The sequence below is a fragment of the Microcebus murinus genome, chromosome 9 (assembly GCF_040939455.1).
Source record: "Microcebus murinus isolate Inina chromosome 9, M.murinus_Inina_mat1.0, whole genome shotgun sequence".
NCBI lineage: Eukaryota > Metazoa > Chordata > Mammalia > Primates > Cheirogaleidae > Microcebus > Microcebus murinus.
Window position 1 is genome coordinate 857,545 of NC_134112.1, and position 17,619 is coordinate 875,163.

The window sequence follows — 17,619 nt, forward strand, 5'->3', positions numbered from 1 at the left end:
TAAAGAAAAGAAAATCAAACTGAATAGCTATCAAGCTATAAAAACAACCCTGAGTCTTATTTTTGATCCAAACAAGGAACTGGACAAATGACCACATACCCCTCCAGAAGGCTGCACTTCTCCACACACTCCCTGCCTCGGCTCACGTGCAGGCAGGAGACGCAGTCTGTGGGCTCTGGGCCCCAGCAGCCCTCTGGTGAGCACAGGGAATGACAGACGTGGCCCGTGGCCTCTGCAGAGACAGAGTGCGTCACAGAATCCGTTAAGGAAGTGGGATGGAGGGGCCATGGAGACCACACCTCCGCAAGGGCCCATGGGCTCCGTGAGCTGGAGCTGCACAGGCTCGCAGGGACCTCCTGAAGGAGGAGGACACAAACTGGGCTTCTCAGTCCCTCTCCCTCCCGGGAGCCCAGGACCCCCTGAACCAGACCCCAGTGGTGTTTTGATGACAAAGGCCACAGGTGGCAGGAACCGTAGGGCAGGCTGCGGTTGTCTGCTCTGTGCTAGGCACATGCCAAGAGCTTTGCACACAGCATTTCATCTCACTCTCTCAACAGCACTACAGTGCGGGAATCATTTTCATCTCCATCGTATGGATGAGGAAGTCGAAGCCGGAGGAGAGCAGCTGACCAGGGTCCCAGAGCCAGAGCACGTGAACTCAGACCTGCTCCTGCTGTGGCCAGGGGCTCAGCGAGGCCAGTTGCTCCCACCAGCTTCACAGCTGGCCTGGGCTCTAGCATTGGAACACGAAGTGTTAGTGTGATATGCTCAGCCCATCCTCTGTGCATGTGTCTACCTACGTCTTCAGAGGCTGAGATCAGCAGGGAGCAACCTACAGCCCAAATGTGATATAACTAATACTAAATTTAGTTCTTTAATTTGCAAATAATTGGTAGCCTAAACCTCAGAGAAAATTTATCCTGTGAAATTAGAATGATCTGGGAACAATTCTTATAAACTTCACATGACTTCATTATTAGGAATACACAGATTTTAATTTGCTTCTTAATGAGTAAAAAAAGTAATTTAAATGTTTGGTAATATCTAAACAAAAATAAACGACCCACTAGAACCATATCTACAATCAAAACAGAAAGTGATTACTTACTGCAGTTGTTTTCAACTCTGTTGTTTAGAATTTTGGTTTTCTGACTAGAGGTCCCAAATAGTTTTTTCCAGTTTATTGTATTTGCATAGCACAAATTTTTGTTTCCCGAAATTATTACATCTCCATCACTTATCTCCTTGAGGGAACGTAATCCTAAGGATGTTATGTTCAGGCCAACAACCGCAAGAGAAAACTGACCACTAAATTGGAGAGAAGAAGAAGAACGTTGTGAAAAATTATGAAAACAATATATCCCTAAAACTTTATTTTGTTTTTCTGGAGCACCTTAGATTTACTACAAAGCTGCCTTCCAAGGGTTGTAAGTCACGCTGTGGAAGGCATGTGTCACAACTTTTGAAAATTGCAAGTATTTTTTTAAGCTCCTCCAGGGAAAAGCAAGTTCCTTCTTTATTTAGCATCTTTAACCTCAGTGGCAGACTGAGGAGCAGAATAAATGTCTTAGTGTCATTATTTTATTTGCTACATTTTTATTTTTCCTGGAAATTGAGAACACAGTCTAACCTTTCAAACATCCAAATACCTTCAAAGGTTGTAGGTTTGTCCACCTACCCATCCATCTGTCCATTCAGACTCACTGAACAAACATTTGAGGTGCTATGTGCCAAATTCTACATCGGTTAAATATGTTTTATACTCTCAAGAACCCCTTGGTCTAGTGGTGAAAGTGTCAGCCCAGTGTGCGGGCGCAGTGGGCGAGGGCACCACCGGAGCACAGGGCAGGGGTCTCTCTGACAGGTCTGGGGCGGGGGCTCGGGGAGGAGTGCTTCCCCCGAAAGGTGACACCCCAGAATGTGAGGCCCCTGGGAGCAGGAGCCATGACACCTTTTTTACCACTCAGCGCGACGCTAGGCCCCTGGAAGGTAGTCCACCGGATGGCGGATGGGATCCTGAGACTGAAGTGGGGAGCCCTGAGTCGCCAGCAGGGTGGGAACACACGAGGCAGCTGAGAGCCCCTAGCGCCAGCCGCACCCTGACGGTGCGGGGGGGGGGGGGGGGGCAGGGGGGAGGGTTGGGTGAGGGTGGGTGGGGCCGGAGCGCAGCAGACCTTGGCACCTGCTGAGGAGCTCAGGCTGCCGTTGGTAATTGAGGGAACCACAGGAAAGCGGTCTGCGTTTGAAGAAGGCTCGTTTGAGCCCAGGCTGGGTACGGAGCCAGCTGAGCCAGGACCGAGTGGCAAAGTCCCTCTCTCCCTGTTACTCTTCTCCCCACCCTTCCTCCTGGCCTCCTGGCCTCCTCAGAAGCCAGAGGCCCACGTGGGAGACCTGCGACCTCCAGTCAGGGATTCTCCTGGTGCCCAACCAGGAAAGCCAAGACACAAGGCAGAGCTGGGGGCTTCCCTACAGGGCTGGTCTAGGGTCTGGGCGAGTCGCCCCTGGAGCCAGTGGTCATCCTCCCTTGGGAGGGACCAGAATCACGGGACTTTTCATTAAATCGGAAAATAAGCGACCCATATCTTGTTTAATCCTTAAAACTCAGGAGGGATACAGACCAGTTATCCAAGCAAAGTGCCCTAAATCTCTCCTCTCTGTGTGAGCTGTAGGCAAAGAAAGCGCCCCAGAGAGCACAGCCCACAGGGCCTTCCTGGGAGGCAGTGGTGGCTGCGTGTCTGGTACCAGAGATGCAGCACAGCCAAGTCCGTTTACAGAAAGCAGCGTGCGTTTCACATACTCTGACTTTCTTTAGTATTGCACCATATTATGTGCTCCCTTCTAGGGGCCATTATGGGAGCCACTTCTCATAACCATACTGTTTCCAAGGCAGATTTGACCAAGAGATTCCCAGACTCCTCCTATCACCACAAAAGGAATGATTGCTCTTACGACGTTAAAGACACTTGTGCATGCGCCTGCGTGTTTACTGCACCATTGTGAGCTGGAAAGCAGAAATCACGAAAAAGGCATTTAGTGTTAGAGAGCACACCAGGGCCCTCTGCTGTGATGTGCATAATCTCAACTGCTGATGTCCTGAGGCAGCACTGGCCAAACGCAATAGGTTCAACAGTCTACAAAATACCTGACCTGGGCTCTGCACAAGGGTCAGGCCCAGAAAGGGAAGGAGAGACACAGGCACTAATACAGCTCGGCGAGGACTGAGAAGATTTAACCAGAATAAACACACTCATGGAAGAAGAACTGGTGAGTTCTGAATAAAGCTCACCACCGTTCAGTGTATGGCAGTGTGCCAAAGCTAATTTCTTTGTCTTGAGCCTAGACCTGGATGTACGTTAGGGGAGGACACGTGGGCAACTCTCCTGTAAGTCTAACTGCAAGATGAAAAGACAGAAACCAGCTGCCAGGCTCTGGCTATGGTCGGCTTACTGTTGCTTGGTCCTGCCGCGTATGATTTCCAGGTTCTCGAAGGCGTGGAGGTCGGTCCTGTTTTCAGGCCAAGCCTGAATCAGCAAAAACCCTGCCAGGCAGAAGGAAGGCTCAGACACTTGCCACCAAGTTTCTTTTTTGTGTGAGACATTATTCTAGGAGTCACATGAGACTATGATATGACAGTAAATGTGAAAATTGGATCAGATTCTTTCTGTCACCTTGACTGCGCGTGTTCACACATGTGCAAACCAAGCGGCAGTTTCCCGATGGCATCTTGCCTCCCCATGGAATTCCCCGTCCCCAGCTGCATTACTCCCGCCACCCAACTCCTGCCCGCGGTGCCCGTCCTGCTGCGGCTCTGGGACCCGCACTGGGCTCACATCTGACTGCCCCAAACAGCCTCCTGCTGCGATCACAGCTGCCGACCACTGGCCTGCTATCACGCACAAGAGGCTATGCTTATTTTTCTTATTTAATTCCAATCCCCAAACACCCTTGTTATTTAGGTGTTAGAGGTGAAGAAAGTGGGGTTCAGATGGCAGTCACAGGCCCAGGGTCTGCAGTGGCCCAGCAGGGGTTTGCAACCTCCTTGGGAAGGCCTGGGAGCCCACGCTGGCCCCACACTGGCCCCCCGGCCCCCCCACTACTGATTAGTGTCATGGGCTAGCAAGGTGGCCGGCCCACGCTGGGGAGAAGCAGGGACAAAACATGTTCTTGCATCGGGAGTGGCCTGAGCTTCAGCTTAATGTTTTGCTCTTTGTGTGCAGGGAAAACCACATTTTTACAAAGTATCACAGAATTAGCTATTAATGGTGGAATTTCAGAAGAAATATTTTTATGGCAAAGGAGAAGAAAATGTGTCTAAAAGTTCTCTCCCTAAAACACTGATTTCCCGTTTATGTTCACGTGACATGTCAGCACAAACCTGTTATTTCCTTCACGGTTTTCAGAATGTCCAGTTCCCTTGGGTCCAGCGGAGGGGTGCGTGTGAAGGAGTCCCTGCAACGAGGGGCGGGGCGGTTACCAAGGACCCGCCTGCACCAGCTGAGAGGGCCAGTCTGTTTTTCTCTATACAAGTAACTGAACCTCCTACTTACCCCCTAAATGCTACCGGTAGGATGTGGAGATCTCCACTGATGGAGGTGCAATTTCTGAAGTATTTAATATTCGTAGCATTTATAGAAAGTGTGTCCTTAAATTCGCCAATTCCTATTCCGTTACAAACTGTCAAGATAAGAGACATGTTTATTCCGTTCACAGCTGCCACGGAAGAACGGCGAGGCTGCACAGGCAGAGGGGAGCGGCGGGAGTCGGCCTTGGGAACTGCCACGCCGCTCCGCTGGGCTCACACCGCGCCCCAAAGGGAGGCCCATGGGGGCCGGGGCGCCAGGCCGGCTGGGGGCTGTGAGGGCGGCCCTCGCCCTCGCTCTCTCCTCCTCCCCACTTCCCACTTGGGCCGCAGTCCGGCGGCTCCTGCAGACACGGCCTGCCGCCTGGCTTCTCCAGCCGGGCTCTGCAGCGCTATCTTCATTTTAAAGAAACAATACGCCGTTTTTTGCTTTTTTAATCAGAGGACCCCAATGTGCCTGTCTGGCGGTGGGAAGGGGAGCCGGCTCCGCAGCCGCAGGGCGAGCTTCGGCAGCACGCGCGGGGCTCCTACCTTTGCGACAAGGCCCTTCACACTTCTTACACTTGCGGATGTTGTCTTCCTCTACCTCGTAGCTGTCTGAGCCGCAGGCACGGACGCACGAGCCGTGATCTGTCACCACGTAGTTACCTGAGGGCAGCCGGAGGCACCGGGTGAGCAGCGCCAGGTGCCCTGGCTCCCCCAGCGCCGCAGGATCCCTCTCTGGGAGCTGACGGAAAACTCCTGTGCACCTGGGTTTTACTTGAAGGACAAAGACTGAAAGGTTGCAAATAGGACAGGAGTCACGCCCAAGAGTCTCATGCTTCTCCAGACTGCAGCATGGAGAGATACAGGCGTTTCACAGCAGGAGCACCAGAGCTGCTCGGGAGAAAGCATCCTGCCTGCTCACTCCTTCAAAGCACTTCTTCGAAGCTCATTTGCTTACTTGTAGAATCTGTCTTCAGGACGTATAGTTAATGCTTGAGTATTTATTAAAAACGTGAATCTAACTAAACAAACAGCACTTTCCCCTGTCGCGCACACATCTGAGGCTGCACTCAGCCCGGAGGGCGCGCTGTGCCCTCCCGCGGTGGCCCCGGCTCTGCACCGGCGGCGCCTGGCCTGTCCTCTGCCGTCCCTCGCCCGGACAGCAGTGCGTTCCCGTTAGCACTGACTTCTGCATGATTTCTAGGGGCTCTGTGTGCTCCCACTCGGAGTTCCCAGAGTGGATCCTCAAAAACACTTCCTGGACGCTGGTGGTTTGCCTCTGTGAATTGTCCATCACCGGGGCTCTCGGTGATTTCTTGCGGACTCTGAAGCTCTGCTATCTCTCAAAGATCATCTCTGTGTCATCGTCATGGCACACTTTCCTGTCTTAGTGTGGAATAAGGTGTATGGAGGTGTATGGAATAAGGTATATAGAATAATAGTGTGTTCACCTTACTCTGTCTTAATCCATTCACCTTACAATGGATTATTCTGTTGTGTATTTTTTTTTCTGCACCCATCCTAAAATTTTTCATTTACATAAATCTGGCAGAGTAAAATCCCCCCTTATAATTATTCTCCTAAATTTTTTCTCAACCTCCCCTTCTAGATATCAAGATTGGCTTCTAAAGCTCTTTACTTAGGCAAAGTTTCTCTTCTCTATTAGGAGGTATTTCATGTCACCATTTCCCTAAAGCCTGCAGCCACTAGTGGAATGTAAACATTAACACAAACAAGCAAAACCCAAACCCAAACAAAACACTAAAACAAAAGCTCTGCAATACCCCTAAGAGGCACAACTGCAGCCAGAATTTTATCTGCTCGAGAAGGCAGACCCTCTGAGACACTCTCTAAATAGGTGTTGTTGAACACCCGCTTGGCACAGAACTGAGCAGTGGAGCAGCCCAGTGGATCACGGCTTGGTGCCCATCTGACGACGGAACATTTTGGGCCACTGCAGAAGGACCTCAGTGGTGGGGACTGAGCCACAGGGGCCTTTCCTGCCACATGGCCTGGCAGCTGGCCGCTGGCGCAGACGACACTGCTCCGGGCAGACACTGCCTTCCTGCCCTCTGCCGTGGGGCTGGCCCTTCCCGCTCACCGACCCACAGTGAGGCGAGCACACTGCCCCAAAGATTGACTGCCCGAGATGGGGGACCCAGGGGCTCCCACAGGGGACAGGACAGGACAAGGATGCCTGACGAGTCAGAGGGCCCAGGTGAGCAACTCACGGGGACACTTCTTTACGCAGGTGGCACCAAAGCTGTATTTGCCCTCAGAGTTCGCGTCCATCTGGTACGTGGTGGGGTTGTACAGCATGAGTGGGGGGCAGGTGTCCTTGCACGTGGCGTCATCTCGGAACTTGCGGCAGACCTGTTGCAGAAGGGAGGAGCGCCAGTCAAGCGCGGCAAGGACGCCGCGCCGCCGTCGGGGAGGAGCAGTGTGGCTCCGATCCCGCTCAGGAAGCTCAGGGCACAGTTCTCAAACTCAGGTGTCCAATTAGAGTGGAAAAATCTAGCAAATTATTTTCAGTAGAGTCAGAAAGACCTTTCTCTTGAAAGTATGATTTTTCTTAAATGTACCATCTAAGCTATGATTTATGGATTATGATCAGAGAAAATATTTCTCTTTATTAATTTACAATTAGCAAAGGAGTTCACACATTATAGTGGTAACTACAGAGAGATGTTATTTTTTAACTCAGTTTACATTGTGTGTCCCTTAAAAAGAACACTGGAGGATACATTTTATAATTTATCGCCAAACTGTAGAAACCCTTGCCTAGGAAGGTGCCGTGTAAAAAGGGACAGATCAAATGCAGCAACGGCTTTCACTACAAAGGACCAATGCATGTCTTCTTCCTGGAGCTGCAGGTCAGAGCGGGCCCAGGCCAACCGAGTCAAAACCCCTGGGGCTGAGTCCAGTCTCTGGAATTTAGGGCCCTTCCCTTCCCTGAAACGACAGAGTCTCTGGATCTGTACGGGGGGCCTCGCCAGGCTTGGCGCCGACCCCAGGGACCAGCACTTCCAAGGCCTCTCAGGGACAGCAAGCTTCTGCCAGGCCTTCTGCGGTAACAGGGATGGAGGCGAGTGCTTCGAGGCCCCTTGGGGCGGGGTGTGCCCGGGATGTCTGAGCGGCGGTGGAGAGAGCAGCGGGGTGGCACCAGGACCCCCATACAGTCCAGCCACTGTGCTGCAGGTCTGTGTGGCTCTCGGCGGGCCTCTGAGGGACCCTGTGGCAGCCAGGCTCTGGGCCTCGCAGAGCTGAGAGCAACAGCGAGCAGCGTGCTGTGCCCAGCGCCTGGGACGGAGGCCACATGCTTCATGCCGTTTAGGCCACTCAGCAGGAGGGACTCTGTTATCCACCACTGTCAGCTGAGGAAACTGAGGCACGGGGAGGCCATACACACAATCGCCGTAGGTATCACAGAAAGGGGTGGTGGCAGGCTGACAGAAGCAGCCTTGTCACCGGGCAAGGCCAACACCCACGCCTGCTCCGAGAATGCGGGCGGACGCGCTCCTCCCCGCGAGGCGGGAGGCTGACGGCAGCCGCTTACCAGGCAGTCGCTCTCGCGGGGCCCGGAGCAGCCGGCCGCGCACTGGTTGTGGCAGCAGTCGCTGGGGGACTTGCCGCGGCAGCGCCCGGAGCACTGCTGCGCGCAGATGATCTTGGTCACTGGAAAAGAGCAGAGATCCGCCTGAGCTGAGGGCGAGGGCAGGGCTGTTTCCAAGGGACGCCACAGAGCACTTGCAAGTGGTGGGGGGAAGCACAAAGGGTGTGTTTAGGGATTCTGTGGTTTCTCGGGGTTCCCAGGTGTTTACATTCAGCCAAACTCAGTCAAATAATGACCTTCCCTTATAGCACCTTTTTCCCAATATATTTTTTATTTTTTTATTTTTTCCAATATATTTTTAATCACTTAAAGAGAACTAACCAGGTCAAGTCTAGACTTTCAGACCTGCTATGTAATTGGCTACCGGCTAGATCCAAGTTTCTGGGCAATGCAGGACGCACATACAAATAACCAAAGTATACACCTGCAGGGAAGTCACGTTTCCACAGCACAACAGCCATCCCACAATTACATGTAAGGACAGATGGTCAGTTTTTAAGCTGATATATTGCTTAATTGCTTGGCCACTGAGCATGACAGCTACACTTCTGTCCTAAGTAGGACTCACACAGAAACCCTCTTGAGCAACATCACTCATGCTCTGGTGGGTAGGTACCAGGGGAAGGGGGCCGAGAAGTCTGGTGGCCCATGTCACCAGAGACAAGCCTTCAGCTCCCAGGGAACCCTGCTGACCATATTGTTAGAAGGCATGGCTGGTGCACGGTGACAGGCATTCACTTGTATGTGACAGGCTGAAGTGCCAAAAATAGCCCACCCTGGACTAACCCATGCAGTGAGATTTGCAAGACTGTCATTCACAGAACTGCTAACATGTGGCCCTGCAATTGAAAAGCTTTTTAGAGTCTTCAAAGGAAGCACAAATCCAATCCTTGCACAGCGGCAGGGAGGGGCGGAGCCTGGGATCAGAGGACAGCCCCTGACTTACACTTCTGGCAGTTCTCCTCTCCTGTGCCCCAGCAGCTCCCATTGGGGCAGCCTGGATCGCAGGTCTGGCCTGAAACATAACAGTAATAGTTAAATCCGTATCTTGGCAAAAGACAACGAGTGACCAGAAACTGATGGCACCCTTCCTGGGGTCCTGGAGCTTCCAAATGTCCTGGTCTCTGTTTGTTCAGCTGGTTAATTTGCAGCATGATTTCGGGGATCTCCGTATGAAAATATGAGCCACGCACTGCCTTTATTTACACGTCAGCAGTGGAAACTGAGTCTAAGAGTAATTACTGTCACAGGCCACGTAAATAGGATTCAGGTGAACTCAAGAGTCCATGTTCACAATTTGCCTAGCACCTCCCACCATAGTGTGAAGGAGTCTGGTCTGGCCGGGCCCTTGGGGATGTGTCCGCTGCACCCTGCTGCACCCAGTCTTGGGTGGCTGTATGTGCCAATCTTCCTGGGTTGTCAAATAAAACTCCTAGACCCCACACCAGAGTGAGGCACAGGAAAAATTTATTATAAATAAAGTTGCAAAGGAACATTCTTAGATAAAAACATTTTTTTTTATATCTTGTATGGTTTTCACTCCCCTTATTTCTTTTTCCTATTATTCCTAGACATGATATTGATGTGTTGAAGGTATTTAGACTTGACAGCTCTAGATACACATTGCAGGTGTGTTACCTGACTGGGTTTTATTATTTTCTAGGTCTACAAGAAGAATATTAGAGTTTCTGTTTCTCTACAACCTAGCTGACCCAGGCGTCTGAAAATTGAAAGGAGCAAAATATTTAGCAAAGGCAAAAATGATGCATCCTTATTTTATTTTGATCTCCCTTTTATTGTAGTAGAAATAGCATTATACTTATTTCTTGGCCATCTTAGTGGGGGGGGGGCTGCTGAAGTCCTGGGCCCATGTTTCTACTTGGAACTTCATCTTTTTCTTAGTCTTCTTAAGACTACTTTATATAGTCACACAGCAAGGATATTAACCCTGTTCATGGCAATCAGACATTACACAATATGTCCCTGGTCACCATCACCATTTTTTCACATGGAAATGTCTTTTATGGTATGTGGCTTTGGCTTTTTACAACTATTACAACTATTATATTACAACTATTCACCTTTATATTTTCTTCTAGCACTTTAACATATATTAAAATATTTTATTGCATTTATTTAAAATGCATTTGGAATTTGTATTGAATGGAATGGGTGATGGATTTATTTTAATTTCCTCTTAAGTAAACTCACTAATTCTAACTTCAAATTCCTAACTTTGTCAACAGAAACACATTGCTGGGACACACTGCATAACTTTTCTGAATCTCAGATGCCTTGCCCATAGAACACTTATATCACTGCATGAGATACTTTTCTGGATAAAGATTAAATGAAATAAGTTCTCAGCAGGAAGGAATGAGTGGCGCATGAAACACTAGTAAAGCAGGCCACTTCCCCTTGCCATAGGAGAGGGGCAGGTTTCTGAACTGGCCACTAGTCAAGTGAGAACAAAGAAAATACAAGTATCAGGCGGATGGTGATTTTATACTTTACAATACAACTAACCAAATATCCCTAGTTCCTTTTTTAAAAACCCTTCATAGTCTTGTCACTTTTATAGTCCCCCCAATAGTTAAGTCATTCCAGAACAATTTATTGAATAATGAATTCTTCTCTTATTTGTTTGAAATGTCACTTCTTTACAGACTCTGATTTAGTTAGGCTTATTCTTCCATGTTGATATCTTATTCTTTGGTGTCTGTTCTGAAACCAATACCATACTGGCTTGTAGTTCAAAGCCCTACAATATCTGAACCTTGTTATTGCGAGCACCTGTCCACCCTTCTTCTTCCCAGCTCTTCCTTAGTGTGTTTTCCCCCGGCCTCGCTGTGAGTAGAGGTGAGCCTTTTGGGGCTGCCTGAGCTGAATCGTGGCAAACTTGGATTAGCCCCATAGCCTATGCATCTGTTTTCTTTAAAATAAATGTGCATGATTCAACCTCCCCATTGTCTACCAGATAGCTGAGGAAATGGTAAACTTGATCTCATAAATGAAATAAAATAAAATTTTGCATTGTAAAATTCCCCTCTCAGTTTCTCGAAAACATAGTAGGTGTCAGGATGAGTATCTGGTAGAATAATACATTTGTAAGAGAAACAGGCTTGATTACCCACGTGTGTAGCAGAGGTATCCAAACAGCCCAACGGTGGAAGCAGCCCAAGTGTCCACTGATGGATGAATGCATGAACAAAATGTGGCCTAAACACACGATGCAACATTATCCATCCACAAAGTGGAATGAAATCCTTGACACGTGCCACCACACAGGTGAGCCTTGAGGGCATTTTGCTAGGGGAAATGAGCCAGACATAAAAGGGCAAATACTGTGTGACCACACGTATGCAAGGGCTCTAGAGCAGTCACTTCAGAGACAGAGTGGAATGACGGCCAGGCCAGGGTCCAGAGAGGAGAGACAACAGAGAGCTGTCACCCTACAGGCAGAGTGTCGGGTCTGCGAGGTCAGAGGAGCTCTGCGTGTGGCAGCAACGACGGCTGCACAGCAATATGAATGCACAGCTGCTACAAAGCTAAAAGTGGGTGAGATGGTAAATCTTATATTACAGGTATTTCATCAAATAAATCAAGAAATAAATGAAATAAAGAATAAAACAAGTAAATAACAACCCAAAAGGCTCTAGCGGATGACTTTGAAGGTCCATTTTCTTTCAGACCAAAAACCAAGCAGGCGCCCACTGCCCTGTTGTGGGCACAGAGAGCAGCAGGAAATAGGGATCGCGTCTCATGTTAAGGAACTGGGAGCTCAGAAGTGGGAGCAGCTCGGGGAGCCTGGTGAGCGCAAGCCTGCGTCTCAACGCTGGCAGGGCGGTGACATGGCCCTGCACCCCATGGACGTGCAGGGCAGGGGCTGGGTCAGAAGCGCTGAGGGAAATATGGATCCACTTCCTCCCTGGGGGCTGTTCCCAGTTTTGCCGGGGCTCTGTGCGGGAGTGTCTACACCACTCAGCTGGAGGACAGAGCCCGGGCCTGGGCGCCACGGTAGGCTCTGCAGCAAGTCAGACGCACGCACGGGCTCGGCCAGCCCCTAGAGGCAGGATGGAGAAGCCCTGGTGCCCGGACTGGTCGCTGCCCCTGCTGCCTTCCCTGCCACACGGGGCTCCACTGCCTAGGGTGACCCGCCCTGTCAGCACAGGGGCTAACTCGTACCATGAAAGACAGAGTTTTACCTCTTTCTTAAATAAATGCTCTTCTAGGGGACAGATATTTTGTTCACAATTTTTTTGTCAATTTAATGTGACTTGACACTAAACACATCTCCGCCCTTCCCCACCCCAACACCACACAGCTCAAGGCAGAGAGAACATTTGTGCAACACTTACAGCTGCCCAGATTGTTCTGAAAGTCCACCGACATATTGCTCAGAAAGGCGTCGCTGACGATGTCCCGCCACTGGATGGTCTCCACGTTGCAGAGGGCAGGGTTGTTGCTGAGCCGCACAGCGCCATGCAGGATCTCTGCAAAGAACGGAGCTGCAGTGAGCACGCCTCCCACCGCCTTCACATCCTCATGGAGTGTGTGTGCATTTCCTTACATTTCCTCACATCTGCTAAAAAGATGCCAGTATGCAAAACCAGAGTCCCTGTGGTTAGTCCTCTGGAAGCTTCCCTGGAGGAGGAGGAAGACGGGGCCTTGAACAATGATTAGACATGTAGAAGTAAGGACAGGAAGGAGGAGAATGGGCATAGCACGAATGATGAATGCATGGTGAGTGGTGGGCTCCTGGGGAGCGATCAACTGGGCTGAAACTGTCCTCGGCATGAAGGCAGGTGGTGACCCAAGCGCTGTGGATCTGGAATGCCAGGAAGGGGTGGGCAGCCTGCAACTAGCACACCCCCAGGCGCCTGGGGAGGATTTCCACTGGAGAAGAAGGGTGAGGGTGGCATGGGGCAGCAAGAATCCACATGGATGACAAAGAGACAGGCAGATACCAGGGGCACAAGGGATGTGTGATGTCCTACAATTGTTTCCAAGGAAGAGCTGAGAGGATGTGCAAAATCAAAAGTGAAAAAAATCAAGCCTGTACAAAGGGAGAGTGTTGTCATGCCAATGACATTTAATAGCAACATTTACAGAACGGCTCATGTGCACACAACCCTGTGCCAGTGCCATGGGGTCAGCAAAGATGAGCAGGACCTGCTGGCTTCCCTCTGAGAACGACAGGCCCGGGGGACTAACATGTCACACAGTGTAACAACCCACACCTGCAGGAGACCCTGACGCGTGGCGAGGAGGGTACTGTGCCGGTGGATTTGTAAGCATTATCTTCACTAATCCTCATGATTGCTCAGTGACCACCTGCCACATAAATACAGAAATAAACCACCCTTAGATATATAAAAAAAATGCCCACAGGCAGGGAATGGACATGCCACGCAGAAAAGGAAGGCTTCCCTTGGGAGAGTCTTGGCGGCTGACGGAAAGAGTGAGATTGCCACCAGCGAGGTGGACAGGTGGGACTGGAGGAGGAGGAGGAGGAGGAGAAAGGGCACTGCAGGCCTGGCATGTCAGGCCCAGGGCCACGGAGCCTGGGCTTGCCACACCACGGAGCGGGAAGCAGGCACACGGAGAGGGAAGCAGGCACACGGAGAGGGAAGCAGGCACACGGAGAGGGAAGCAGGCACACGGAGAGGGAAGCAGGCACACGGAGAGGGAAGAAGGCACACGGAGAGGGAAGCAGGCACACGGAGCGGGGAAGCAGGCACACGGAGCGGGAAGCAGGCACACGGAGAGGGAAGCAGGCACACGGAGCGGGAAGCAGGCACACGGAGAGGGAAGCAGGCACACGGAGAGGGAAGAAGGCACACGGAGAGGGAAGCAGGCACACGGAGAGGGAAGCAGGCACACGGAGCGGGAAGCAGGCACACGGAGCGGGAAGCAGGCACACGGAGCGGGAAGCAGGCACACGGAGCGGGAAGCAGGCACACGGAGCGGGAAGCAGGCACACGGAGAGGGAAGCAGGCACACGGAGAGGGAAGCAGGCACACGGAGAGGGAAGCAGGCACACGGAGAGGGAAGCAGGCACACGGAGCGGGAAGCAGGCACACGGAGCGGGAAGCAGGCACACGGAGAGGGAAGCAGGCACACGGAGAGGGAAGAAGGCACACGGAGAGGGAAGAAGGCACACGGAGAGGGAAGCAGGCACACGGAGAGGGAAGCAGGCACACGGAGAGGGAAGAAGGCACACGGAGAGGGAAGAAGGCACACGGAGAGGGAAGCAGGCACACGGAGCGGGAAGCAGGCACACGGAGAGGGAAGCAGGCACACGGAGAGGGAAGCAGGCACACGGAGCGGGAAGCAGGCACACGGAGCGGGAAGCAGGCACACGGAGCGGGAAGCAGGCACACGGAGCGGGAAGCAGGCACACGGAGAGGGAAGCAGGCACACGGAGCGGGAAGCAGGCACACGGAGCGGGAAGCAGGCACACGGAGCGGGGAAGCAGGCACACGGAGCGGGAAGCAGGCACACGGTTTCCTCAGTGGATGGTGGGCAGTAGAGGATTGAGAGGAGGCTGGGAGGCCATGAGGCCCAAACTGTGGCGCTTGGTGTGGGAGGCGAGAGGTGGGCGACCCGGAACACCCCTCGGGAGCCAGCGCGGGCGGTGAGCCCGAGCGAGGCCAGGACTGGAGCGCAGAAGGAACGCCAGCTGCCCGGCGACTGGGCCAGCGCGGGGGCCGCAGGGCGAGAGCCAGGGCCTGCCGCTTGGGCACCGCGCCACGCGGGCTGTGCGCCCTGTGGCGGCGCCAGGCTAGTGCTCAGCGCCGCCCTGACAGAGCAGAGCGGTAAGGCTGTGCCAGGACCACGAGAGTGGCGGGGGCGCTTCCCTGGGGGCGCTCGCTTCTCTTCCCCACAGCCCCAGGACGCAGGCCTCCAAGTTTCCGCAAGGGTGCCATCCACATGTTTAGGATGAGGACACCGAGGCACAGATGAAGCACACGCCCTGGGCTTCTGGCTGCTGAGGGTGGGCCGGCGTGGGTGCCCAGATGGCCGGCTCCGGCCGCGGTGCTGCAGGAGGCGCCGGCGACCTGCAACAGGCCACTGCACAGCATGTGGGTGCGACATAGGTCGAGTCCGCAGGGTTAGTTGGTGGGTGGGAATTTCTAAGGCGGTTTTACAGGCTGGCAAGCCAAGGAGCCAGGAGGGGAGCGGCGGGCTGGGTCTGTCCTTGCTGGTGTATGTGGCCCAGGGCCCAGCGCTGAGTCCTGCCGAGCTCCCGTCACTCCAGCGCGACCCTGCTCTGCACCTCTGCTCCGTCTCAGCCCCCACCCCCACCCCAGCCTGCTCCTTCAGACGGCAGGGCACGTGGCAGGGAGCGCCTGGGAGGGGATTTGGTGGCTGTGGCTGGTCTCTACTCATTAATTAGTCTGGGCCTTGGGACAGCTACTTTACTTGGGACTTGGGAGTGCTTCTCTGTGAAACGGCAGAGCACACACGGTTGCCGGCTTACCACGGCTCATCTCAGATTCTTTTACTTTGCCCTGGTATGAATTCAACACACGGTCAGTAATGCTCCCCAAATTTTACTTACGATATTTTTGGCCTGCAACGGGTTTATCCGGATGTTAACCCCATCGTAAGATCTGACTTTGAAGGAGGCTGTGGACTTTAAAGCCAGTTCCCAATTTAACAGTCTTGGCGCAAAATCTGCCACAGCGTGGGGGCACAGTGATGGATCTCTCCGATATTTAAAGTCAACTCTCTCTTTCTTCTGCTAGCCGCCAGTTTCCTCCCACAGGAGCCTCGCAAGTGTCTCCCACTTCCACGATGCGCTCACTCCCGTCCTCAACTGACACGCAGCCTCGCGGGCAGCAGCTCTGCCCTCGGAGCTGCCTTCGACGCGGGCGGAGTTGCAGGGGCGCTGTCCCTGAGGCCTGGGTGAGTGACCAGGCTGGCAGCGTGTTCGCTCCCCACACACCACTCATTCCCACCCAGCTCGTCTGGCCACACTCCTTCACCCAGAACCACTGCCAGTGCTCACTAGCTCTGTGGGCTTCTCGCCACACCTTCCACGACCCTGGGGGAGCTGGACCTGGCTCGACTCTCCCGTTCCCATTCCACCGTCTCCCATCGCTCCAGAACTCCACCTGCTGCTTCCTGCACACAGGTGCACTCGGTACATGTGCATTCGGTGAATGAAAGCTTCTCTGAGGGAGAATTAGGAAACTCAGGCTCGCTGAGTGCCACCGGAATCGCTCCCTGCATCACAGCCGGGTGTAGGCCCCGCCACTCACCCTGCAAGTTCCTCATGGGCAGCTCCCTCAGTCCCGACTTGTTGGCGCCATAGTTGGACAAGACTGCGAGGGCGTATGAGTTCTCATAGTGCATGTTTCCTCTGATGATCTGCAGGTTTTCCAGGGGGATCCTCTCCACTGTGTTGAGGGCAATGAGGACGTAACCAGCAACCTCCCGGATGGTCTACGGAAATAAAACGTGAACATGTTATTTTGCTCTTGAGGAACTCAGGAATTCAAGGTCTGAAATGGGTCCAGAGAGCCCAGGGCACCCAGCGGAACCGCGGGGCACGAGCGAGGAGAGCAGATGTGCAGCATGGGCGACACAGCCGGGCGGGGCTGAGGCCTGCGGCAAGGACAACGCGCTGCTCTGGGAGGCTGGTCCAAGGGGCTGTCCAGAGGCTGCTCCAGGCACCTCGTCTACTTAGAAGAACCAAAATAGTGTGCAGACAGCCACACTTTGAACACTTGTCCAAGCAGGGGCATGAGACTTCCACAGAAAAGTGGAAGGGAAGTCCAGGTCGGGGAGGAGGAGGGTGGGCAGCCTGCGTGGCTGCATCTGGCTGGCCGCCGGGAGCGAACGCCCGTGCGGGAGATGGGAGTGAGTGTCTCCCCGTGGTCCACCTTCCCCAGGGAAAAGCATCTGGACCCTCCTCAGCCCTGGCTTTAATTTGGAAAGTGGCTAGAAGACTGTGAGACAGAACCGCTCTGGGAGGTGTCCCAGGCACTGCCCCAGACTTGGGAGCCCACAGGAGAATGCCATTCTTGATCCCCCCTCTTAGCGAGCTGTGCAAGGTTCCGGGAGCCACAGGTGGTAGCAGCCTTTGGCGTTAGAGACTCGGGCAGGGCCTGGGGAACTGGCGCTCGAGTGGGGTCGGGCTCCCACAGCAGGAACTGAGAAACAGGTGTAGCGGGGCGCCAGCCACAGCACTGGAGCTGGGCTCTCCCGGGCCAGAGCAGAAGGAGAGTTGCTGGGAGGTGTGGTATTGACCTGTGAGGTGTGGGCTGGTCAGCACAGAGAACTGCAGCACTAACTGAATATTCTGACTGGCTGCCATAGTTGAGACCGAGGAGTAAGCGCCACACCAGGACCAGGCTGTGTGAGGGAAGCAGGTCCCACTCCTGCGGGCCAAGGCTGCGGCACAGGCACTGGCCCTTCCTCCTGGCTGAGACCT

The 17,619-nt window shown here is 53.1% G+C and overlaps 1 protein-coding gene across 4 annotated transcripts in view; it reads right to left on the minus strand.

The window, feature by feature from the left end:
• The window catches only part of EGFR (epidermal growth factor receptor), a 184,315-nt gene that overhangs the window by 42,630 nt on the left and 124,066 nt on the right, over nucleotides 1-17,619 (minus strand). For all 4 annotated transcript variants that reach the window (XM_012775591.2, XM_012775589.2, XM_012775592.2 and 1 more), the window contains 11 exons: nucleotides 16,445-16,628; nucleotides 12,536-12,670; nucleotides 9,124-9,192; nucleotides 8,121-8,239; nucleotides 6,796-6,937; nucleotides 5,111-5,227; nucleotides 4,548-4,674; nucleotides 4,376-4,449; nucleotides 3,448-3,538; nucleotides 1,109-1,308; nucleotides 100-232 (listed from right to left, as the gene is read on the minus strand). In XM_012775591.2, coding sequence (XP_012631045.2) covers nucleotides 100-232; nucleotides 1,109-1,308; nucleotides 3,448-3,538; nucleotides 4,376-4,449; nucleotides 4,548-4,674; nucleotides 5,111-5,227; nucleotides 6,796-6,937; nucleotides 8,121-8,239; nucleotides 9,124-9,192; nucleotides 12,536-12,670; nucleotides 16,445-16,628 — 1,391 coding nt within the window. The remainder of the gene's footprint in view (nucleotides 1-99; nucleotides 233-1,108; nucleotides 1,309-3,447; nucleotides 3,539-4,375; nucleotides 4,450-4,547; nucleotides 4,675-5,110; nucleotides 5,228-6,795; nucleotides 6,938-8,120; nucleotides 8,240-9,123; nucleotides 9,193-12,535; nucleotides 12,671-16,444; nucleotides 16,629-17,619) is intronic.